Raw genomic sequence first — 25,315 nt, 5'->3', positions numbered from 1 at the left:
AGGAGTTTAATCTGTACTTCAGCAGAGTGTTTTTTACACAAGTATCCATACTTTTACATATCTGGTTTTCTAGTAGCTGTAATGTGGCCATGTGAGCAGTGGTGTCAAAAGTACACACCTTTGTTACTTAAGTAGAAGTATAGATACACAGTTTAAAAACACTCTGGTAAAAGTTGAAGTATCAACCTGACCTCTTTACTCCAGTAAAAGTGAAAAAGTATGTGCTCCAAAAACTAAAAGTAAAAAGTACCCTTTAAAAAAAAAACAGCCAGATGCCACTTTATGAATTGAAAACTCAATTTTTCGACTATTTCTAAAAATTCTTTGAGATAGGGCCAAGGATGAGGGAGGTCTTGTTGGTCTCCATCTCCCAATACGCTCTCACCTGTGTCCGACCTTTCAGACATTTCAACATCTTTTTCTGAATAATGAAACATTGTAGCATGGCATAGACAATTCACGTTTACAGTTTGAAGAACACCTGCTTGCTTCTGATGATTTCCTTCAGCTAACCAATGAGTTGTTGCGTTCTATGACTCATCCAATTACACTAGTTTTCACTAGATGCGGATGGAGCCAATGATCTGCATTAGATGGCAAACATGACGTGAAATAAATATTTATAAACATTAAACCGAAGCCAAGAGTAACAAGTAACGTTTGTTTTAAAATATAAGGAATAGAAAGTACAGATACTTTAGTGAAAATGTAATGAGTAGAAGTCAGAAGTAGGAAGAAAAATAAGTAATGGAGTAAAGTATAGATACCTAAAAAGTGTACTTAAGTACAGCAACAAAGTATTTGCACTTCGTTACTTGACACATCTGCATGTGACCTGTCTGCATGTACACTTTCATTTTCACTACTTTAATTGGGTGATTATGCATTTTGTTTTGATAGAGATTCTTGTGAATCCGGAATGAAGCTGCAACTTCATTGACAGTCTGGACAAGAGTGGAACTTCCTGGACTGCGAGAAGTTGTTACCTCACCCGGATCCATCCCTACTATGATCGCATTCCTTATTATGGATTTATATCACATAAAAAACTGTAACAGTCTTAAAAATGAAACAAAACAGAAAAAAAAACAATTTATAAAAAAAAAAAATAAATAAAAAAAAAATTTAAAATTAAATACCCTTCTCAACACAAATCCTGTTGCAACATCTGCAGGAAGATAGGTGATCAACAGAGCAGGGCAGACCAAAAATGATTTTATTTATTTATTTAGTGAAAATGGGAGTCTAGAGTAGAGTATAAAAATAGCTTATGTTCAGCTAATGGCTACAGAGGGGGCTATCAGGTACCAACAGTTTGGGTACAGGCGTGTTTCTAAGAGGGAACCCAGATATTGCCGTGGGTGTCCGGCTCCTGGCTGTAGGGGATGTTCCAGATCCACGGCTGGTCTGAAAGACACGATAAGAACAAGTGAAACCAAAACCAAAATAATATCTCTGTGTGCTAAATATCTTCAATTCTGCTTTTTATTGTGAAGCAGAAACAAAAAACTATTGTGAAAACATGTAAATATCTATCATGACAGAAAATGGGACTGCCACTGTTAAATGGAACTGAATTTGAAGTTGCAGAGAAATATAAAATATAGGTTTGTAATTGTAGATTTTTTTCCTAAGTTTTACACCTACAAAGGAAAGTTACACATCTTATAACTGGGAATTTTTAAATCCAGAACCTCTTGCATTCTCAGTTTTTCTCCAGTTGTTTAAAAGCTATGGTTGCACAGCTGTTTGTGCATTTTAACCTTTAGTTTTGTAATTGTAGAGTTTTGCTTTCTTTCACAATTACAAAAAAGTTTCACCTCTTCATATTCTTGAATACAACTGCATAAATTTTACTTTGTGATTCACACATAAAAGACTGTATTCTCAGTTTGATCCAGCTGATCTAAAATGAATGGTGCAAAACAAATCAAACGCTTGCATTGATATCTTCCCATTCTTTTATTATAATAGTTTTGTCCTTAACGCAACTAAAAATGAGGGAATACAGCTGCTCAAATCTGCTGAGTCACAAATTCAGCTTTACATGTTACACCTTTGCTAAGACATTTGCTCCAAATGTCATACTGGATTAGAGCAAAAATCATCTATGGTTTGTGGGTAGTACACAGAGCTGAACAGGAGAGGGCGCTGTCTGCTCAGTCAGTCTTCACCAAGCCTAAATACATATAGGACCCCATCTCTCCATCGAAGGACCCCAAACCCTCCTAGGTAGACCTTTAACCTCTTAACATCAACCTCATTTTGGTAAATTATCGCCTATTTTGCAGACCCAAATGGAGAAGCAAATAGCTTAGGAACTGCAAGACCAAATTACATGTCATACATTATTTGAAAGCTAACACCCTCTAGTTTCTGAATATATAAATTAAATTGGGTGACGAGAACACAGACCAAGCTGCATCAGTTCAAACATGACTCAGAATTACGTTTTTTTTTAATTCTCGGACATGATAGGTCTTTTTTGAACAGCAGTAATAAAGACATAATTGAGAAAATGCTGGTCTCATTTTCATGTCAACCACAACTGCAGAAAATGTCAGACCTCTAGCTACAACAGTTCCAGAGCTGTGGGGCTTTGAACTTTTGGTGTCACCAGCGTCTCCAAACCTCTCCAAATGTGCCAAATGCATTTTGATGGCCACAAAACATTCATGAAGCAAGTATTTTCCACTTCAGAATCAGTGTATATAACAAAATGTAGAATTTTACACCTATAATAACAAACAAATCTATAAAAGATAGTGGAACTACTGCTTTTCAAGTCAAAACAAGCCCCAATGCCTTTTCTGCCTTTTGTTTTATTAGGCATTGTAATAAAATCAGCGTCCAAACTTAAAAAAATCTGGCCGCTGTGTCACTCAGCTTGGAGCTCTCAAACCGCCTCAAACCAGGGGCGTGAAGGAAGCCATCTATGTTAAGGGAGAAAAAACAACTTAAAACAGAGGTGGTGGACTCAGATTCCAGCTTCCAAAAACTTACAACTCAGTTATAGAGATGATCTCTTCCAGATATCACCGCACCCCCCACCCCATCACAGAGGAACAAAGTACCTCCCCTCTCCAGTCGGTGAAAAATATCTCCTTAACGACCGACCCTTAACAATCATAGGCAGGTTTCAGGTATTACAGGAGACAATCCCCCCCCCTTTAACGACCGACCTTCAGAATCATAGACAGGTTTGAGATATTAAAGGCTAACAATGCAACCAAAGGACCCACTCATCGGTTTTCCATTTGCATGTTTCCAAGCAATACAAGGCCTTGCCTATATTAAGACTCAAACTCACTTCGGATCCAGACATTTGAATTGAGAAAGCTTCCTGGAGAGGTAGCGAAACGTCTTCAAATCTTGGAAACCAAAGTGGATTGTTTTTTTGTTTTTTTTTACTTTTACGGAATGACTATGACCTGGATGACTGAGAATCTTCATCAGTATCAATTCAGATACCAACTTCAGCTTCACTAGTCACCTCAGCAGTGGGGGATTCACTGCAGCGCATGCAAATAAATCACAGGAAACTCCATCAGGACCCAAATGGTAACTTTTTTTGGGCCACCATTACGCTGTGCCCCATCTACACAAACCCTACAGCTAATAGGAAAAGGGATACCAGATCGATTTACATCAATAACTGATCCATCTTAGTCATCATCCTTAAGACACACCTTTATTTTGAAATTTGTGTTAACCAGGTAATCTGTGATAACAGTTATTTTTATAACTAGAAGATGCTGTTTTTGATTCCAATATGAGGTGCCTGCAAGAGGTTAGAAATTAAATCCCATCTCTTTGAGATGATTTGATTAATGCTATTGCATCGTATCGATCGCAGACTTGTAAACTATTTTGACAGACTTTGTGCTACTGGCATCCATATCATCTTACATAAGCTTAGCATCAGTGAGACCTAGTTTTCTGCACCTCAAACCTGGGAAAATTTGTAACTATGCAGACATTTCAGCGTAGAAAACAGCTCCTACAAGTTCAATTCAATTCAGTTTATTTCTATAGCGCCAATTCATAACACGTCATCTCAAGGCACTTTACAGTTCACCAGATCATCCAATCAGATTGATCCAAAGTTTTCTATCTAAGGAAAACCAGTTGATTGCATCGACTCATTGACTTAAATGCATTCCCTCACACTAAGCATGCCTGTAGCGACAGTAGAGAGGAAAAACTCCCTTTTAACAGGAAGAAACTTCCAGCAGAACCAGGCTCAGTGTGAGCGGCCATCTGCTGAGGCCGACTGAGTCAGCCTCGGCATTACTCGCTGTAGTACTCACTGGTACTTTAGTGAGCATTTACAAATACAAATGTTTGTAGACAACATATAATCTGGTCCATAACTATCGCTACGATTAACAGATTGTAAACAACCCTTGGAGATAAATTATTGCAATCACAAAGATATAAAAAGGTTTTGAAAACTTTTTTCTGTGTGTCAAGCATAACCCAGCCTTTACAGCTCTAATGCCTATTATTAAAAAACACTAATGTAGGAAGTAGATGCATTTATACAGATTCAGCTCCGTTATAATAATCATTTTAACAAGTAAGTCAACTTAAAAAAACCAACTGCTACCTTTCAGTACAGATTAAAAAGAAAAACAGATATAGATTATAATGGAGACTTATAAAGCCTAGAGAGAAAAACTAAACGGAGATCCAAACTTCAAACAAAAGCAGCTAAGTTCTTTTACTGGCATTCATTACTTTAACAGTAGCTGGAGGAAAAAAGGTTCCAAATACGTTAAAAAAGTTAAAAACAATCCACTGGACTCTGTTCCCAAGTTTGAAGACATTTCGCTTCCCGTCCAGGAAGCTTTTTGAATGGAAAAATTGATTGGATTGTTCTTTTTTTTACTTTTTTTGGGATGACTATGACCTGGATGACTGAGAATCTTCACCAGAGTAAAAAGGTTGAAAAGGTTTGGTCTATTTGTCTGAGTGTCAATAGCCCTGCCTGAATGATGGTGGAGCCATGTCTGTTTACACCACTACTATATGTGCATTCATTTAATATACACTGCAAAAACGATGTGAAAATAAGAAAATAAAATCTTAAATTAAGTGTATTTAACCTTAATTTCGGTAGGTAAATAAGATGATCTACCAATGAAATTAGTATTTTTACTCTTAAAAGAAGATAATTAGATAATATACACTTGAAATAAGACAATGGAATTGTTTTTTCTTATTTTAAATGTAAATTGTCTTGTTCCATTGGCAAAGTGTCTCACTTACCTCCTCAATTCAAGACAAAATGCACTTATTTTAAGAAAAAATGACTTATTAAGATTTACATTTTTTGCAGTGTACCTGGAAAATAACAACTGTACCTTTTGATGTGTAGCTGGTAGGGGGGAGGTCAAAGGGTACCGGGAAACCGGATGTAGGGGAGGAGGCGGGAAACGGGTTGGTATCAACGGGGAATGTCTTCATGTTCTGTGAGAGACGCAGTCGTAAAAACTCAAATATCTTCACAAACTATGAAGTTAGGATTCACGTTAACACATTTACAATACTGATATGAGCAGTTTTATTAAAACACTCGTATCTGGACGTTCTATGCATTTAGAGAAGAGGCCCTTAATATAACACAAGCAGTACTCGAGTTAGTGGGGATGGTTTGTGCGATTGCTTTACTCACAAATGCTGATGGGACGTAGAGCACCCCCAGCTCGTATGACCGCACCATTATCTGAGTGTTGTTCTTCTCTAGTGCCCCCCATGCTGCCTTAGACAGGTTGGCACTGATTCCCCCCATTCATACAGTCATAAAAGAGACAAAGATCAATGCAAACATGAATCTGTACATAATTCAGAGAATAAAAACTAAGAGTGCAGCTCTGCAGGTCTTCAAACACACCTTGTGACGAGGAACCAGGCAAGCTGGGTGAAATCAGGTGAAACCCTCATGTAGGTTTTAATGTGCGGCATGGCGTGACTCCTTCCTGTCCGGCCTGCCTTCCAGCGGCTGCAGGAAAGTAAAAACACACCGACAGGACAGAACGGTCTCAGTTTTGGAGCCAAGGTAAAGAAAGGCAAAGATGTGCAGATGCATGCTGTCTAGATGATTTTATTTGTGCAAAAGAACCATGATTCCTTTTCTTTTGCTTATATTCATGTCTTCATGTTTACTCCTTGAGAAGAAACATTTAGGGTTGTAGGCAATGGCGGCTGGCCAATAGGGGGCGTTAGGGAGCCGCCCCAAACACTCGCAAAAACAAATCAAAATTTAATAATTATAAAATTGAAATATATTAACATATTTTTTTAGATGTGCAAGATAAATATTTCATAATTAATGACAAGTAAGGCTGGTTCGTTGGTGGTCAGATTGGTGACATATTTCCGCCCCGGGAAGCAAAAATCTTCCCCCATAGACTCTGGTTAAAAGTTATCGAGGTGCAGCAGCTCCTCCTCAATGCTAAAGATAGGAGCATCCTGGGGAGCAGCTCTCCTGCAACCAGAGCTTAAAGCAGCTTTATTTGCACACCACCTCCCGCCACAGCGCTGACATCACAGTCGTCTGTTAGAAAGTGCAGCTGAATGACAGGTTTATAGAATTATTTAACGACAAGGCTTGGCTAACTGCATGCAGTGAGGCTAACGCTTTATTATGCTTTCCCTCCCTCCTTTCTCAAGCGACAGGATCTGACCCCATTGATAAAGACAGGTAGGACTGATTTAAAGCACTTTGCAGAACATTTAAGAATATTGTTTTTCGGTTGTTGGTGTTCATGTAAATATAATCTTGTGATACCTTAGTGTTTTTCCCCCCGCTTTTATGGTCATTAAACTGGCACAAGTACAGAGCAACGGAATTCCCTCTCTGCATTTAACCCATCCCCTTGGGGAGCAGTGGGCTGCCATTGTGCGGTGCCCGGGGAGCAGTGTGGGGTTCAAGGTTAAGGGTCTTGCTCAGGGACCCAGAGTGGAGGCTGTGGGAGTGGGGCTCAAACCCAGAACCTCAAGATTCCAAGCTCTGTGCACTGACCACCACGCCGCCACTCCCCCATACATTTGATTGGTTTTTGGTATACGTCTATTTTGAAGTTATAGACCACCCCACCCCGGAGAAAATTCCACCAGCCGCCACTGACTGGTTGTGGGGATTTTAGCCTTTATAATAACTAGCCTAACTTTTAGTTCAAAACTTGCACAGTGATTGCAGTAAAGGCTGATCCAGCTTTAGATTCTCCCTATTATATCATTGACAATGGTGGACACCAACAGGAGGATGAAGGCCATCTGTAAAGCACATTTAAGGGACTTTTATTCATCACTTTTATTGTATTATTTTCTCCTTTTTTTCTGGATTCAAAGCCTTTCATAATGGAGCTCACAACTGAATGGCTTAGATCAGGGGTCTTCCACGTGTTCCAGGCCAAGGACCCGAAACTGATGGCGAGATGGAGCGGGGACCCCCTAATTATATATATTGTATGAAATTGTGTTATATCAAACTGGTCCTATAGTCACTCTAATACAGATGGAGTAATGTGACAAAAGTAATTTCTCCCTGGGATTATTAAAGTATTTCTGATTCTGATTCCTGGTTGATGGGACAGGTGTTGTGAATGAAACGGTTCCCAGCTTGAAAGAGCTCCTGTGTGTCGCTGAATGTGTGCATTGATGACTGAAAGACATCTTCTGCCTCCATTTATCTGTTTACTACAGTCTGTTGAATTCATGTTAATGTGGATTTAAAGACATTTCAATTAGTGGAAAAAACTGCAGGGGGGAAAAAAAGTTTAATCAACCAAAAGTTTCACGACCCCAATGCAGTGCCTCCGTCGGCCCCCTAGAATGATATATAAGTCTTAGTACTGAATCTCATAATCACAAGCCAAAAAACCCCACAAACATTAAAAAGGGACTCAAAACCTAATTATTTACCATAAATAACTGAACACATAGTTTTCATAGAGAGGACAACTTACTGGAAGTATGAGTGGAGCCAGATCTGTTTCTGAGCCGTCTGGATGCTGTAGGGAAGAGAACCTCCAGCTGAAGACAAAAGATAAAGATCCATCCATCAGCAACCAGGCAGCAAACACAGCCAGTCAAACCTATCTTTTCAGATCCAAGGAATATTATAAAAAAAAAAAAAGTATATTTGGGCAGAAAGATTTAAAACATCTGGTTGAAATCTCCTCCATTGTATTGATTTTACTAAGCATCCACATGTTTTAGGACTTACCGGTATCTGTTAGCTTTCAAACGTATCTATATCCATAAAGCATAAAGGTCTCAAAGGTAAGGAGGAACAAACTCACCAGGGTAACCCTCTAAACTCAGCCTCACATCTTCCACTGATGGGTACAGCTGCAAAAACACATCATTTAGGACTTAAGAGTCGTGTGAGCATGGTGATTACGTCACTACTGAGGTTATACAAAAAAAAAAAAACCTGTTTATATCTAAAATCATCATAGAGTAGAGTTTGTACCAAATACATGGGAGGGTCTGGACGGAGGGAGGACTTTCCCAGTGTGGTCAGAGTGCGCTGAAATTCCCCTGCCAGCCATTTGGTCTTATCGGCCCCCATGGAGCCGATGCTGGAGAACTGGCCAATCACAGGCCACCTTTCTTCACCTGGAATAGGATCCGTGTGCTCATGCAACAGCTAACGGAGAAAAAATTAAAACAAACTCATAAAGAGCCTCATAAAAGTCTTCAGAAGCACATCTTACACAGTTTTATGTTGAGTTTATGTAAAACAATAGCAGAACATGGCACAAAGAAAATCAATAGTTTTATTTTATAAGAGGGTTGGTGACAAATAGTGTAGCTTAATATGGCTACACTATTAGCAGTTTTATTCAACCTTAGTAATTAAAAATCTATTTAATTACTTACTTTTTGGTGTTCTTTGAAGCGTATGGCAATCTGACCTTAATTTTTTTTTTTTTTGTACATAACTAAAGGGATACACGCCTGTTGAGGTAGTTTAAAATCTATTTTTCATACAAAACTAAAGGGATAAATGCATTTCAGACATCTTTTGCATTGACTATGGGTATGCTGGTCTGATATAAATTAACTTTAATTAAATAAATTTTAGCAAATTAACTTCTAACATTTTTTTTAGAATATAGATGTATGTAGGTTTGAGCAGTTTTTTTTATTCATTTATGGAAGTTTTGCATTAAGGTTTGCACAAGGATGCTGACAGTGGCAGTAATATTCTTTTAAATCTCTACTTCAACAGATTGAAAGATGATTATTTTCCACACGTTTCAACATCCAATGAAAAAAATAAAATGCTTAATTAATTTTTTCTGCAATTTTTTACTCAAAAACCTAAAATTAGAAATAAAATAATGTCTTTGAGTAAATTTCCTACAATATGTTTATCAGAAAGTATACTTTTTTTTTTTAAGCTCAGGAAAAATGTGCATCTTCAAATAAGTTATATTAGCAGCCCTTAGACAGGAATTTTTTTCATTTTTTAGATCATAAAGGATGCAGACTCCCTGGTTCAGATGAAGATGAAGGATCAGATTAAAAATCAATAATCTTAATTGTAATAAAACCATTACCAAATCCTGCTAAAACTCGGCTCCAAATGGACACATACAGTGCAAATAGAATTACACACACCTGTAGAAAGTACAAAGAAAGTATATAGGATTAAAAAGATCCTCATTAGATAAAAACGCACATAGACAGGCTGCTAAAGTCTAGCTGTTCATCTGAAAATGGAGCTTAAAGGACAATATTCTTCTAATCTGACTGAGCATCAGCTTTTTTTTTTTATCTTTCAGGTCTTTAGTATCTTAATGCGTATAGCTAATGGAGACGTTCCTTTAAAATCGTAGGGAAATCATATTTAAATGTCAAATAATTCTGGCTTAAACATGCATATAAATGTACTCATTATCAGACGATATTGTCCAAAAAGTTAGAAAAATTTAATTTTTAAAAAACCTGTCTCAAAATCTGTTGAGTTTTTTTCGTTTACTTATGCAGGCCAGTTAGTTATACGTCAGCCTGAACACCTAAATTCGACCAATCATATATCAACGGTCATCTGTCAATCAAATTTTTTCAGTCATAGCATCTTGATTCATATGTTGCAGCTCATATACGCAATGATTGAAATAAGAAATCAGAATGATTTCCTTTCCCATTGAGTTCCGTCCCAGTGTTCACGGGGATGGACGTCTGTGTCTTCAGCAGGCGTAGAGCTAACAGAACTGGCAGCGTTGCGAGGCAAGGGCTCAAACATGTACGGCTGTAAGCCTTCTACACCAACCGTTGCATTTACAAATTCTCCCAAGTGGTGCACTTTTTAAGTAGAGAAATAAACGGTCAGTTCAGGTGTTTAATAAAATATGTGAATCAGGAAAATGTCTATAAACCAACCTCAACGATTGTTGTTCTCTACTTAAAAAGTGCACCACTTGGGAGAATTTGTAAATGCAACGGTTGAAACAGCCGCTTCCCTACGACTTTAAAATCCTAATAAAAACATTTTCCTTCATGTATCTTTTTTAAAATATCTCTAATTTCTGACTGCAATCTGGTGAAATGTAAAAATGCTCAAGTGATTCTCCTTCAAGGCACAGTTGCTGCATATAACCATTTACTGAACTGATCAACATGCGTTTCTAGACTGTGATCTCTCCTCTCTGCAGCTTGATAACCACGGGTATTTGAAGGTCTTGTGTGACGGTTCTTCCATAGGTCATGTTCAGTAAACAGGGGGATGAACTGTAGTGCAGAAGAGAAAAAGCTTAACCTTCCGGAGCCTCAGGTGGCCCCAGCGCTCCATGTCTGCACCCACGTATCTCCCCGGCATTGAGGCGACCAAATAAACTCTGAAACCAAACAAAGACCTTTTAGCTGTGACTCTGACCTTAGCTTCATCTACCAGCAGAGAATCTATACGATCATCCTGATGGTTTCACCTAGTCTCCGACAGGTCGTGCTCCTTGATCCGCTGGATCCAATCTTCCAGTTCTGGAGCGCGGTATGATGCTAGGTACTCCAGCAGGTCCCGCTTAAAGAAGGTGGGCGACTCCCCCGAACTTGCGCTGCTCCCCTCAGGTAACCGTGGAAACAGAGGGCTCATCCACATCCTAAAAGAACAAAAGAAGCGAATCTTACATCAGACGCTAGCACATTTGATTCACAGGTCCAGCCTGTCCTGCAGCTAACCCTCTGAGTAAACACTTACCCTTGGGTCTTCTGGTACCAGTCAGCTCTGATGAGGTTGGAGGTGAGGATGACCACTCTGAAGCCTTCCTCATACCACAGCAGCATCATCTTCCTGCTCAACAAACAAATAAAACATAAAAAAAAGTAGTTTAAACAAGCTCAAAAATATAAAACCTGACTTTAAATCCCCACTAAGACTAGACCAGGTCTAAACCATTAGCTGCCTCTGCAATGTCTTTGGATCCTCAGACTGCATTTCATTTGATTTGTTGTAAAAATTTGGTCAACCTGCAGAGAGTGAGTTCTATTTCATCTCTACTGACCGCCAGAGGGCGGTGCTGAAAGCACTGAATGTTCCCTTCGGGCATGCGCAGTTCGAGTAATTATACCAACAGAGTCACACCTGTGACGGCAGCGGTTTTCGCCCCCTCTCCCAGTATATTCCCTACTTTTGCATCCTTTTTTTCACCGGTCTGCGCTGCTATAATTACTGACGGCCGCGGTTTTCGCCCCCTCTCCCAACCAAGTGTGGTCTACTTCGTTGCCGAAGTTGGAGACGGCTAACGTTGTTAGCCTTTTTTGGTTTGTTTGCAGCCTTCTTCATCGGTCTGCTTAATTATAAATGGTGACGGCAGCGTTTTCGCCCCCTCTCCCAATATCAACCTTTTTTTGCAGCCTTTTCGTTGGTCTGCTCTCTTAATTGGTGACGGCAGCGTTTATCGCTCCTACTCCCTACTTAAGTTGCCATACAGCTAACGTTGTTAGCTTTTTTTGTTTATTGCTTTTATACCTGGTGACGGTAGCGGTTCTCGCCCCCTCTCCCGGTATCGGCCGCCTTGTGTCCGCAGCCTCTCTTGTTTTATCCGCTATAATTGGTGACGGCAGCGTTGTTCGCTCCTACTTCCAACTTAGGTTTCCATACAGCTAACGTTGTTAGCTTTTTTGGTTTATTGGTTTTATACCTGGTGACGGTAGCGGTTCTCGCCCCCTCTCCCAGTATCGGCTGCCTTGTGCTCGCAGCCTCTTTCGTTTCTCTGCTGTAATTGGTGACGGCTGCGTTTGCGCCCCCTCTCCCGATTTTCGATAACTTTCTGTTCTTTAAGCCTTGTCGGCCTTCGACATGGATGGCTCTCACAGCTGCATAGATTGTGGGGCTGCCCTGCAGGCAGAGGATGGACACGACCTGTGCCCTACCTGCCTTGGACATGAGCACCTTTTGGAGGCGCTGTCTGAGAACCCCTGTATGAACTGCAGCTTTATGCCCCATGCAATGAGGGTGGCCCGGTTGGCCCAGTTGTGCCCCCAGGAGGGCTCGGACCTTCCGCCCTCTGGGCAGGTGGTTCCCCCCAAGCGTTCTAAGCGCCGTGGTGGGACCACAGCATCTGTGCCCCTCCCCCGGAGGAAGCGGGCCAAACCTGACCAGGGCCTGTCCACAAGGGTGGAGCAGTTGTCAGCAGAGCTGGCAGAGATGAAGTCCTTGTTGCAGACACGGCAATCTGATCCCTCGCTCCCAGTGGTTGGGCTCTCTTCCCCACCAATGCCCGAGCTGGTTGTAGAGGATGACGTTATCTCTCTGGCTGCCTCCGCTTCTCATTTTAGAGATGAGGAGGAGGCAGGGTCCTCTCAAGCCTCTGAGGCTGGTTCATTTTCATCTCAGAGTGCAGTTGGAGAGGCCGGTGACGGTTCCATGCGGGAGGTCATGTCTATGGCCCTGAAGCAGCTGCAGCTGGAACTCCCACAAGGAGAGGCATCCAGCTCTGGCAGTGCTTTTTTCAGACGTGGAAGGGCTCCTACTCCTTTTTCTGTACCTCCATCAGAGGAGTACCTGAAGGAGTTACACGCCTGTTGGCGGGAACCGAGAGCGCTGTCGCGTCTCTCCTCGGATGGTCGTGTATTAGCTGCCATGCATGAGTCAGTGAAGGCCGGCCTGGACCGTATGCCAGCAATTGAACCAGCTGTTGCTTCACTGATTGTGTCACCAGATGAAGCCCTGCGTCCTGATGTCCGGTGCCCGCGGACTCAATGTCGGGTTACAGATGACCTCCTCTGTAAGGCGTACAATGCAGGAGCGCGTGCTGGCCGCCTTGGCAATTCCCTGGCGCACCTCATGTTTGCCCTGTCTGCATCTGTTCAGGACACTGGTGGTGCAAGTGCGGCGATTGGTTATAGTGACGCAGCGCTGCAGGCCTTCGCGCTGATGACCAGAGAGCTTGGACGGGTCATGTCTTTCCTTGTCCAAGCTCGTAGACAGGTCTGGTTGGCACAGTCTCCTCTGACTGAAGCATGCCGTAGGACCCTCAGGGGTGTCCCGGTTGTACCAGGGGAGCTGTTTGGATCAGCTGCCTTGGAGGCGCTGGAACGGACTGCTCAGGCACGTCAGACTAGCCAGCAGCTTTCCGGCCTTCGCAGGAGCATACCTGCCTTTCCCCAGCGTTCGGGCCGCCCTGCCACTACCCCCAGCGTTCAGCCACGACCTCAGACTGGTGGCAGACCTGTTGGTTCCTATCCCCATGATGTGCGGCAGAGACCGAGAAGGGACTTTCGTGAGCCAGTCTGCCGCCCTGTTAGACAGACCCGGGCCTCAAATCCTGGACGCCCTCCCCCCAGAGCCCCCAGGGGCCGTGGGGATAGAAGATGATGCCACCGGGCCAGCCGTCGGACATTTTTCCCATCAGCAGCTGAATTTCTGGGCTGCTCATGCCGTAGATCCATGGGTGGTTTCCACCTTAACCAATGGCTACAGGCTCCAGTTCCGACGGCGGCCCCCCCTCTCACACCGGGTCAAGATGACTGTCATCACAGACCCGGTGAAATCTCAGGCACTAGACCAGGAGCTTTCCGCCCTCCTGGGCAAGGGGGCAATCGAGTCTGTAGATCCTCTGCAGCAACCCAGAGGCTACTACTCCACATACTTCCTTGTGGCCAAGAAGACCGGCGGTTTTCGCCCCATTTTAGATCTAAGGGGACTGAATCGGTACCTGAAGGTCCTTCCCTTCCACATGCTCACCATAACAGAGGTCCTTCAGACCATTGTGGCGGGAGATTGGTTTACATCAGTAGATCTGACAGACGCCTACTTTCACGTGCCTATTGCGGCAGAACATCGCCGTTTTCTCAGGTTCGCCTATCGGGGGCGCCATTGGCAATTCCGGGTGCTCCCATTCGGGCTCTCCCTTTCCCCGAGGGTGTTTACTCGATGCGTGAAAGCAGCCCTCTCTCCTCTACAGGCCTCCGGAGTCAGGATTCTGCCATACCTGGACGATTGGCTTCTTTGTGCTCCCTCTCAGGTAGCTGCCTCTCGGGATACGTCCCAGCTTCTACTTCATGTGTCAATGTTAGGCCTCAAAGTCAACTTGGCAAAGAGTTGTCTGGTTCCATCTCAGACAACCACCTTTCTTGGGATGCATCTGGACTCTGCTACCATGATGGCCCGTCCATCTGTTCACAGGGTGGACGACATACTCCAGCTTGTCCGTCGATTCAGACTGGGCAGGGAGTTTCCCTACATCACCTTCCTGCGAATGCTGGGCAAACTGACATCAGTCACTCGTGTCGTGCCCTTAGGGCTGCTCCTTCTGCGTCCTTTGCAGCGATGGCTCAACAGCTTTCGCCTAGACACCAGGCTGCACAGGCATCGCAGGCTAATGGTGACCAGGAGCTGCCTCCATGCCCTAGCCCCTTGGCGAGACGGGACCCTTTTGTCCAGTGGTGTTCCAATGGGGCTAGTAGTGTGTCGAAGGAAGGTGGTCACCACGGATGCCAGCCTCATGGGCTGGGGTGCCGTGTGGCAACACAGAGCTGTTCGGGGTCTCTGGGACCCAAGGGAGCGCACCGAACACATAAATGTGCTGGAGCTGCGGGCTGTGCACATGGCCCTCAGGTGCCTTCTGCCCCACCTAGAGGGAAGGAACGTGCTGATTCGGACAGACAACACCTCTGTTGTTTATCATATAAACCACCAAGGTGGCACCAGGTCAGCACGTCTCTTGAAGGTGTCGAGGGATCTCCTGGAATGGGCGTATTCCCGTCTGTGTACCCTGCGCGCAGCGTATCTGCCAGGACGGCAGAACCAGGTTGCGGACTCTCTATCCCGCCAGGCACCTGCTCCGGGAGAGTGGTCTCTTCACCCCGACGTAGTGCGCATAATCTGGAACCTCTTTGGGCAGGCAGAGGTAGATCTGTTCGCCACAGAGGAGTCGACCCATTGCCCCCTATGGTATTCCCTAACCGGGATGGCGGGCGCACTGGGCCAGGATGCACTGGCTCATCCATGGCCGCAGGTTCTCCTGTATGCCTTTCCACCCCTCTCACTGGTTTGGCCGACTCTACGGAGGGTTCTCGAGCAGGGCCACAGAGTGTTGCTGGTAGCTCCGTTCTGGCCAGCGCGGCCGTGGTTCCCGCTGCTTTGGAGTCTGTGTCACGGTACTCCATGGCGTCTTCCAGCAAGGAGGGATCTGCTGTCTCAGTTGGGGGGACAGATATGGCACCCCAACCCTCAACGTCTCCAGCTGTGGGCATGGCCCCTGGGAGGCTGACTGGGTGTTCAGACACCGTGAGACACACCGTATTGAGTGCTAGGGCTTCCTCCACTCGGCTGCAGTATGCTAACAGATGGCGCCTCTTTTCTCAGTGGTGCTCTGCCCACAATGAGAACCCGCTTTTCTGCTCGGTGCCCACTATTTTGGAGTTCCTCCAGTCTCTCCTTGATAAGGGCCGCTCTCCTTCGACCCTTAAAGTGTATGTTGCAGCAATTTCATGTCTTCACCGAACTGTTGACAACCGTACAGTGGGGCGCCATGAACTGGTTTCACTTTTTCTGCGTGGTGCTCGTAGGTTGTGCCAGCGGCCAGCCCCACGAGCCCCAGATTGGGATCTGCCATTGGTTCTCACAGCTCTGTGCCACCCTCCATTCGAGCCTTTGGCACAAGCAGAACTCAAGTGGCTTTCCTGCAAGGCTGCTTTCCTGATGGCTATCGTCTCAGCTAAGAGGGTCAGCGAGCTACATGCTCTTTCTGTCAGCCCTAGGTGTATCAGGTGGAATCCAGATGGCTCTGGTGTTACCCTGTGGCCTAATACTGCGTTTGTGCCTAAGGTGTTGTCTCCTTTTCACCGTAACCAGCCATTGCGGCTCGCTCGGTTTCAGCCTCAATCTGGTACAACTGAGAATGAGTCGGAGTTGTTGTGCCCAGTAAGAGCGTTGGAGGCATACATTGCAGCCACCGCCAATCTGAGACGCTCGGACCAGCTTTTCCTATGCTATGGGGGTCCAAGGTTAGGCTGTCCTCTTTCTAAACAGCGTCTGTCCCATTGGATTGTGAGTGTCATCTGCCACGCCTACGCTGCAGGTCACTGCTCCCTGCCAGTCGGTGTGAGAGCACATTCCACCAGGAGCGTCACCGCTTCCTGGGCTGCTTTGAGAGGGGTTCCGCTGGAAGCTATATGTGCTGCTGCTTCATGGGCTTCCCCAACCACCTTCACCAGGTTCTACAGTGTCAATGTGGCTGCCCCTCATCCCCTGGGTCAGGTCCTTTTACAAGGTTCTGCTGGGCCTCCTCTGTGAGGTATGTGCTCAGGATTCCTTGTGACATCGTTGGCATTAGTCATTCAGTGCTTTCAGCACCGCCCTCTGGCGGTCAGTAGGGATGAAATAGAACGAAAGTTACGTATGTAACTACGGTTCTATGAATCCCGGATGACCGCCAGAGCTTCTCTGTCACTCAGAATCCTTGCTTTTGCGAGAAGATTCTGTAGGAGCAGAGCAAAGGATGACACCAGGCTATATAGCTTCTGAGTGGTCATCCGGTGTCACAGGTGTGACTCTGTTGGTATAATTACTCGAACTGCGCATGCCCGAAGGGAACATTCAGTGCTTTCAGCACCGCCCTCTGGCGGTCATCCGGGATTCATAGAACCGTAGTTACATACGTAACTTTCGATTTTAACTCTCCAACATGAACTGTGCTTAAATAGAGAAACAAAACACACATTTTTTACAAAGCCAGTTATGTTTCTTTCTATTGATTTCACTGAAAGTAGGACCACAAACATGTTGGGACTCATTTCCCATTCTTCTAGACCAGAGGTCACGGATTGGTGGACCGCGATCCGGATCCAGACCCACCTGCTGGTTAATCCGGACCCAACCTGATTTAATACATTTATAAATTACCGCATGTTGTCCAACTATAGTGTCTAACTTCACTTGCGCCGCTTCTCCTGTTAATACGGTAAAGCCCTACGGAGCACCGGGACCAGGCAGCATGTGATACAAATTAGCCAATGAGCTGCTGTCAGTCTGGGTTGCTGCTGCTGCTACTTTTAGACAAAGCATGCAAACCTGTGGCAAGCCGGGCGATGGGAAAGAAGGAGAAGATGATGAGAAAAAGAGAGCAGAGAAAGTGTGGACTGCTGGAAGAACTGTGGTGAACTGGTGAAAGAAAAGTGAAATGGTGCTCAAAGATGATCCTGAACATTTAGAGGATGTTTGGCTCAACCTGCTGCTGTGAAGCAGGATTCTCCACCATGAACAGAATCAAAAATAAATATGGATCCAGGCTCAAAATGAGCACCTTGATATGTGCTTTAGAATGGCTTAGTCTCCATTCAAACCCAGGTTTAAAGCCTTGCGGGGCAGCATAAAGCCCACTGCGAACATTAAGACAGAAAAAAGAAAAAAGAAAAAAAAATTTTTTAAACGGTCAGTTCAGGTGTTTAATAAAATATGTGAATCAGGAAAATGTCTATAAACCAGCCTCAACGATTGTTGTTCTCTACTTAAAAAAAACACTTCCATTTTAAAATAGAAAAACGTTTTTTTTTTTTTTTTTTATTCAATGTATAACATGGATGCATAAACACCTAATTTTATTTCTATGTTAAATTATGTTTAAAGTAACAGATTAAAAAAATATTACAAATTAAAAACTGCTTGTTTTGACCCAGATGAAATCTACTTCTTATACTTTTGTTTATTAGTAGTATGCTTTTTTACCGAGCCAGGAAAAAAATAAAGTTAAAAAAATATCTGAAATAACTGCATTATTTTACACTCATCCTCTGTCAGGTTGTGAGGAGGCTTTGAGGATCCAAATGCAGAGAGGAGTAGGCACAGATGAGTTTTTGATTAATGAAAGTCCAAAGAGAAACAGAGGCAAAAATCCAAAATACACAAATACTGAAAAGTGTTTTTGGCCTAATAAGTAAATCTGCTTAGTAGCTTTCCCTCGTCTGTTCCTGTTTGGCGGTGACTCCATCCTGGAGAGAAATATCAGCTGTGCTGCTGCTTTGAAGCACATACTTTTTCACTTTTACTAGAGTAAAATGCCTTTGAATAGACGGAATGCCTGAAATGCCTTTGAATAAAAGGGAATATATTTTCCTTGACATGTGTTTGCTACAATCTAAGCGTCTTATAGCTTTGTTTTGGATAAAAGTCCAAGTACAACATGTAAATGACTGGGTGAAAGAAATAGCAACTAACATGGTCATGGAAAAAATAACTTATATAGTGAAAGGTAAATGTAACAAATTTTAGGAGATATGGTACCTATTCTTATCCTTTCTGAAAGAGAGTGGAAGTAAGGGGATGTCAAGTGTAAGTGATACTGATACCAACTGAGAAGCATTTTAGTTTTATTATTTATTGTTTTGTTAATTCTGTTATATTGTAATTTTAATTTGTTTTATGATTGGATTTGTTTTTAAATGCTGTGCTTCAGTGTGTGTTTATAAGAATGTTAACATTTAATAATCTAAAGTTAATAAAACTACATATTTAATCAAAGTAAGTTTGCCTGATGAGGAAGATATAAAAACAGAACAAAGAATTAAAATTTACTTCTCTTGGCCAAGAGCTACTTTTAATATTTATTCTTTTGTTGTTGGTGAAGTGAAAAGTTTGCTCTGGTAGAAAAAAGCCATGCGGAGGGAGAGAGAAGCTTACGTGTGGTGAGTCCCAAAAGCAATGTCCAGTTTAGCCTGAAAAGAAAGAACTTTTAGATCTTGAGGAAAAGAACAAACTCAGAAATCTGTTTCTATTTGCAGCACATCTGGACTGGCTTCCTTACCTGGCAGAAACGAACATGTGGAAAAGGCTGGCCCTGCTGAAGCAGCCGTGCTTTGGCCTCCCTTTTATCTCCATGGACGATCAGAACCGGACAATGCCTGAAAACAAACACCAAACCTAATATAGTCCTTTTCAAAATAAAACAATGACTTCCTGTTTATTCATTTCCCATAAGCACAATATAGACATTATTTAAAACTATGAATAAGAACACCTGATCACATTGGTGGTGCCAAGAACAAGATGCAGGACCTACCTGAACTCTGGTGGGAACTGCTTTACCATCCAGGGAATATCAAAGCAATAGTTAAACTAGGAAGGACAGGAGAGGAGAGGTGTTACACATCTCCAATGCCTTATGAATAGAAAGGTACTGGAGCATTGAATAAAAGTTAAAAGTCAGGGTTATGTCTCACTTTATGAAACCAAATGTAAACACATCCATCCTTAATGTTTTAAACTGAATTAGCTTTTATTTTCATAAAAAATTATCTGGTTATCTAATAAGCAATATAAGTCACACACCTGAACGGACTCTTTTAGGGTGCCAAATAACGGGGACAGGATGTCTGTGTAAAAGATGTGCAAAAAGGTTTCACCTTAAATTTTTTATTTTGTACAATTTATTATTTGTTATTCTTTACTATCAGGAAGTCCACAAACTGTAGTTAAAAGCCTTCAGCTGATCCAAAATGCTGCAGCCAGAGTTCTTAAGAAAATTAAAAAGAGATCATATCTCTCCTATCCTGGCTTCTCTTCATTGGCTTCCTGTTAAACCTACAATAAAATTTAAAATTCTCCTTCTCACATATAAAGCCTTAAATGGCCAAGCTCCATCTGATATCAGAGATCTGATTGTTCCTTATGTTCCTAACAGAGCACTTTGCTCTCAATCTGCAGGTTTACTAGTGGTTCCTAGAATTTCTAAAAGTAGAATGGGAGGCAGATCTTTTAGTTATCAGGCTCCTCTCCTGTGGAACCAACTACCAGTTTTAGTCCGTGAGGCAGACACCCTGTCTACTTTTAAGGCTAGGCTTAAAACTTTCCTTTTTGATATAGTATATATAGTTAGAGTGGCTCAGGTTATCCTGAGCTATCTCTATCGTTATGCTGCCATAGGCTTAGACTGCCGGAGAACATAGGGACCCCCATATCTCTATTCTCCCAGTCTGCAGAATCTGTTAGTTTAATCTCTAACGTTCTGCTCTCTCTGTTTTTTCTCATAGTAGCTTCATCTGGTCTGTTCCTGTTTGGCTGTGACTCCATCCTGGAGAGAAATATCAGCTGTGCTGTTGCCATTAACTAACCTGACTCCGCCAGATGGATTTGCTCCGCATATCCATCTGGAAACCTTCCGTTGAAGTAATTTTGGGAAGGGGCGAAAATACTGGTTAGCTGATTGGCCTATGTTGGTGATAGCTGGGCCAAATAAACCAATCAGATCAACAAAGCATATGACGTACTAACAGAGCGACGACGAAAACACAACCACGAGCCAGGCCACTCTTGCCGAAACCAGTCGGGAGAAGAGCAAAAACATCTTTTTCCCTGAGAAAAGCTTCCAGAGCAGTGTTTTGCTCTTCTTCCAGTGAAGAAATACTCTGTAATTCCGATAAAACTTGCTCGATAGCTACGCTAACGCTGGTTTCATCGGCTGAAGCCGATGAAAAGCTCGCGAGATCAGGATGGTCTCACGAGGCTAGCCATCATCGCCTTTGTTTATAGATGTTGGAGATTGGCCTGTTTTCAGTGTGGTCCTGTTTCTCTGACTGTGACTAACTGGATGTGCTCTCTTCATCCTCTGACATGGGAGCTGGCTCAGAGCTCACCTGTCTGTCTGTGTGTTTCCGGGATGGGGTCGCCTTTTACAGTTGCTTTCTGTATCTCTGCTTCTGTCTCCTTGAACCCCAGTCGGCCTCCTATTATTATTATTATTATTAGATTCATCATCCAAAGGTGAGAAGAAGGCAACTAACCTGCCAGGGTAAAAATCCTGTCTTTCTCTTTTCTTTAGCACGATGCATGTGTCTCAGACCTGCACACCAAACCTTTCTGATTTCCACATAAAACAGGACTGTAGAAAACCGTGTGCATTTGTTTCTTTAATTCACCTCTGTGTTCATTAAAGCATGAAAAATAATTACATGTGTTATTTTCTTTGTACATCCCTCACCTCTGATGTGCAGAGCTCCACTGTTGTACTTCCTGTCCAGCCCTGTGACTTTGTTCAGGTAAAATCTGTAGGTGTCATTCAGGCAGGGAACAGAAGACTCGAAGAAGTTGTCCGGCTCGTCGATGTAGTACAGTCGGCCGTGGGGACTCGGCGGACGCTCGCTCTCCATCTTGGCTTTTTTTCTTTCACCGTTTGGAGGCGCCTGCTTTGGCGGATTAACCTGCCTGTCATTCTTCACCTCATCATCTTCGTCACTGTCTGAGAGAGCCCAACCGGAACCATCAGAGGCCTCCTTCTTCCGCTTCCCAGCCAGCGATGGGCTGTTTTCAAACTTTACTGGGTTTAACTGGTTCCTCGCTGCTGACTGTCTGGCTTCAGAGCCAATAGTGAGTGAGGAGGATACTGGCGTTCTGACTGGTTCTGCTTTCACCTCCAGAGGAGTTGGCTCTGGTACTGGAGAGGGAGACCTGCGGGGCTTGGGTGCAGTAGTCCCTGAAGGAGGAATGTCTTCATCATCATCATCATCGCTGCTAGAGACAGTCCACCTGCCATGCAGACTGGCCTGAGACATGCCTGGAAGGACACAGCGAGCAGGAACAGGGGCCTGGAGCTGAATATAACAGGACAGACACACACAGAAGCTCTCTTTATAATTTGCATTGGTCTTATTATTAGAACCACAATTAAGAATCAGCTTTACTAGCCAAGGCTGTCTGCACAAAAAAATAATTTGACTTCTTGTTTGTGTACACATATAGGGCTAAAACAATCAGATTAATTGTGATAACCGATTTTTGAAATAATGGTAACCTTAGTAATCTATTAATTATTAACTGGAGTATAGATACTCTTACACATGCCCTTGGCAGACAGATAAACCCACCTTGAGCAGCAATTATACCAAAATTGTAAAAAAAAAAAAAAGAAATGTAACATTTTGAATTTAAGATAAAAATCATTTCTCCTGTCAATCTGCTCTATGCAGAACTCCTAAAGTGGAAAAGTTTTTGTTTCACCTGGTTTAATTTCACAAAAAGTCTTCTTTAAGGAACCTTTGGCTATCTGATTATTAATCAATTAATAATTGATCCTTTTCACAATCTACAGATTAATCGATTTGCAAAATAGTCAGTTGCAGCCCTAAAACATATATATATGGAATAGAACAAAATAAAGGCAGAAACTGGTAAAAAAACAAAACAACAAACATGCTTATTGTTTCACAGCAGACTGATTGATTATCCTGTCTTTACCTGAAGGTTAAATTTAGTCTGTATCCAGGATGTGTTTGGTCTACAGAGATGTTAGCTGTCCTTTTTAGGGCTGAAACGATCAATCTGATTTATCGTGATTAATCCATTATGGAATAATAATTAACTCATTTAGTGATCAACTCATTGTTAACTGGATTGTAGAGACTCTAAAAGGTGCCTTTAGCTGACATCTTACCTTTGAAGTAGAATGAAGTCAATTAAATTATTTAAAATTCTAATCAAATCAAACCAAAATTGTAAAAAAATAAAAATAAAAAATAAACATTTAGCATTTAAGATAAAAAAAAAAACTTTTCATCTGCCAGTCTGCCCTATCCAGAGCTCCTCAAGTGGAAAAGTTTTAGTTTCACCTGGTTTAATTTCATAAAAAGTCTTCTTTATGGAACCTTTGGCTATCCGAATATTAATCAATTAAATGAAAAAAGTAATTGACAGATTTATCGATTTGTAAAACAATCATTAGCTGTAGCCCTAGCCCTTTCACTGACCTTAGTCCTGCACAAGTCCTCATTACATTTTAAAACAAACATGATTATCTTCTTTGATTGACTCTATCCAGAGACTTTATAATTTTTTATTTCAATTTATTAAATGAAAATGTAGAAAATTTATTTAACATATTGAGGAGCAAATTTCTAAATATATATATATATATATATATATATATATATATATATATATATATATATATATATACACATATTTAGAGAGAGAGAGAGAGAGAGAGAGAGAGAAAAAAGGTTTTTACATTTAACAAGTTGCAAAATTACAATTTCTAAACAATGTATTTATTTTGAAAATAAATAGAAATGTAGGTATGTTAGAAATTTGTGACAACAATTATATTTTCAATGATAATACATAGTTCGGAACCGTTGTAAAGGAAACAAGAGCTTGCCAAAGGTTCCTAGTTCCACACCAACAGTCTAATAAGTGGCACTGGAGGAATGCACACGCTATGTTGGCTGTGGATACAAATGGATTGTTGCATATATGAAGCCATGGGCATCAAGCGGTAAAAAAAAAATCTCATTAATAATATAATAATAAGTGACAGCTTTAGTTTTTAAAGGGTTGAATTTATATGGAGCTTTTCTAGTTACGCTACAATCCACTCAAAGCACCTAGAATCACATTCAGAAACACGTTTATATTTGAATCAGTAGACAACACTTAATAGATAACTTTACTTATCTAGCAAGCCTTCACCTTCCTCCCTCACCGGGTGTTTGACTGAAATTAAATCTTGGTTTGCTTCCAGTTTCCTGAAATGAAGCAGTGATAAAACAGACCTGCTCCTTGTAGGAAGTGCAGTACAGTATGAAGTGTTCCAAGCAGTAATCAAAGCAAAGGGTGGCTTGAAGAACCTTGAAGAACTTGTAATACATGAGACAAATTTTCAGTTGTTTCACACTATTTTGTTAAGTATATAATTCCACATGTGTTAATTCGTTGTTCTGATGCCTGTGTGTGAATTTACAATTTTAAAAGTCATGAAAATAAAGGAAACTCTTTGAATGAAGGGTGTCCAAACTTTTGGTCTATTGTAAATCTATATTAATTATAATATAAAGTTTTTCTCTATCTATTTCATCTTTCATGTCTCACATCAAGAATAGTCTCAATATTTCTCTCTCCCTTCAAACATCTGTCACACAACCTTCACCAACTGAAACCAAGACTCAGAACATGCCTCTTCAGTAGTATCCATTTTCCTTGAATGCAGCTTTTATTGATCATCTGTTATCTGTTTATTTTTTATCTTAATTTTCTAAAATGTTCAGGAGTGATTTTTTTAAGGCGCCTCTTAAATTTTTTTCCCCCTACTATCTTGTCCAGGGCCCCCATTAGTCAATCCACCAATTAGCAACAATAATGTTAGAAAAAAAAAAATCTAAATATAACTTTTGTTATTTAATAATGATTCTATTATAATTATTAGAATACTAAAATAAACACTCATCACATCTGGAAATGAATCTTTATTTTCTTTATGTAGTTTTTTTTTTCTATTTTCTATTTGATGTTGTTTATTTATGCATGCATTTCATGATGTAAGTTAAAACAATACTTTATAATCTAATGAAATCTTTCGCACAAAGAATCTCCATTAGCATATATTAATATTGCATTCTCAATGTTGGGTGAGAAAAACGTGTATTATGGCAAACAAAGGCGACCACAGTGTCCAGAGAGCAACAGGCATGCTATGATTGGACGAGTGAAATGATGGAAACAAACAAATGTCTAAATGTTGCTGTTACCTGCGGCTGGTCGCGTTTTTCTGACCAAATCAGAAAACAGAGAAGTGAATCTGGCTCACTATGCTGGACACAAATAAAGCCGTTCACTGATAGCTGCCAAACTTTGTTTTAAAGATCAACTTTAGGAGAAACTGCAGAAAATCAGGAGGCGGTCTTTGAAACGGACCCGACTGGAAACAGATGCTCTATTTTGTGTTCCGCCTCAACGTTAATGTAAAAAAATAAATAAATAAAAAATTATCTATCATCTATGTCTGTCTGTCTGTCTGTCTGTCTGTCTGTCTGTCTGTATGTATGTATGTATGTATTTATTTTTGTGGGAGAATTTTTATATAGTATACCG

General features: G+C 41.9%; 1 protein-coding gene across 2 annotated transcripts; it reads right to left on the bottom strand.

The window, feature by feature from the left end:
- Positions 1-1,206: 1,206 nt before the first annotated feature.
- tdp1 (tyrosyl-DNA phosphodiesterase 1) lies at positions 1,207-25,137 on the bottom strand. Of its 2 annotated transcripts, none has more exons than XM_038274443.1 (16): positions 24,973-25,137; positions 21,435-22,044; positions 19,787-19,830; positions 19,518-19,573; positions 19,263-19,359; positions 19,139-19,173; positions 11,216-11,308; positions 10,947-11,117; positions 10,778-10,856; positions 8,483-8,659; positions 8,310-8,358; positions 7,974-8,040; positions 5,897-6,004; positions 5,678-5,780; positions 5,367-5,472; positions 1,207-1,407 (listed from the first exon to the last, which is right to left on the bottom strand). In XM_038274443.1, the coding sequence occupies exons 2-16, from the start codon at positions 22,003-22,005 to the stop codon at positions 1,334-1,336; spliced, it is 1,830 nt and encodes a 609-aa protein (XP_038130371.1). In that variant the 5' UTR covers positions 22,006-22,044; positions 24,973-25,137; the 3' UTR covers positions 1,207-1,333. The 2 variants fall into 2 exon arrangements, with proteins under 2 accessions (XP_038130371.1, XP_038130372.1); XM_038274444.1 differs by having other exon boundaries at positions 24,998-25,132.
- Positions 25,138-25,315: the final 178 nt, after the last annotated feature.

Source organism: Cyprinodon tularosa, unplaced genomic scaffold (genome assembly GCF_016077235.1).
Source record: "Cyprinodon tularosa strain WSP-4 unplaced genomic scaffold, ASM1607723v1 ctg916, whole genome shotgun sequence".
NCBI classification, from domain to species: domain Eukaryota; kingdom Metazoa; phylum Chordata; class Actinopteri; order Cyprinodontiformes; family Cyprinodontidae; genus Cyprinodon; species Cyprinodon tularosa.
This window is presented reverse-complemented; position numbering and strand designations above follow the sequence as displayed.

Bases quoted from the DNA above. Each gene is read 5' to 3' on its own strand.
- tdp1 (XM_038274443.1), bottom strand. From the start codon at position 22,005: ATGTCTCAGGCCAGTCTGCATGGCAGGTGGACTGTCTCTAGCAGCGAT. The intron at 10,857-10,946 runs GTGAAACCATCA...GTTTGGTTTCAG, and splicing joins CACGACCTGTCGGAGACTAG to AGTTTATTTGGTCGCCTCAA. The intron at 5,781-5,896 runs GTGTGTTTGAAG...GGGGGGAATCAG, and splicing joins GCCTGGTTCCTCGTCACAAG to TGCCAACCTGTCTAAGGCAG.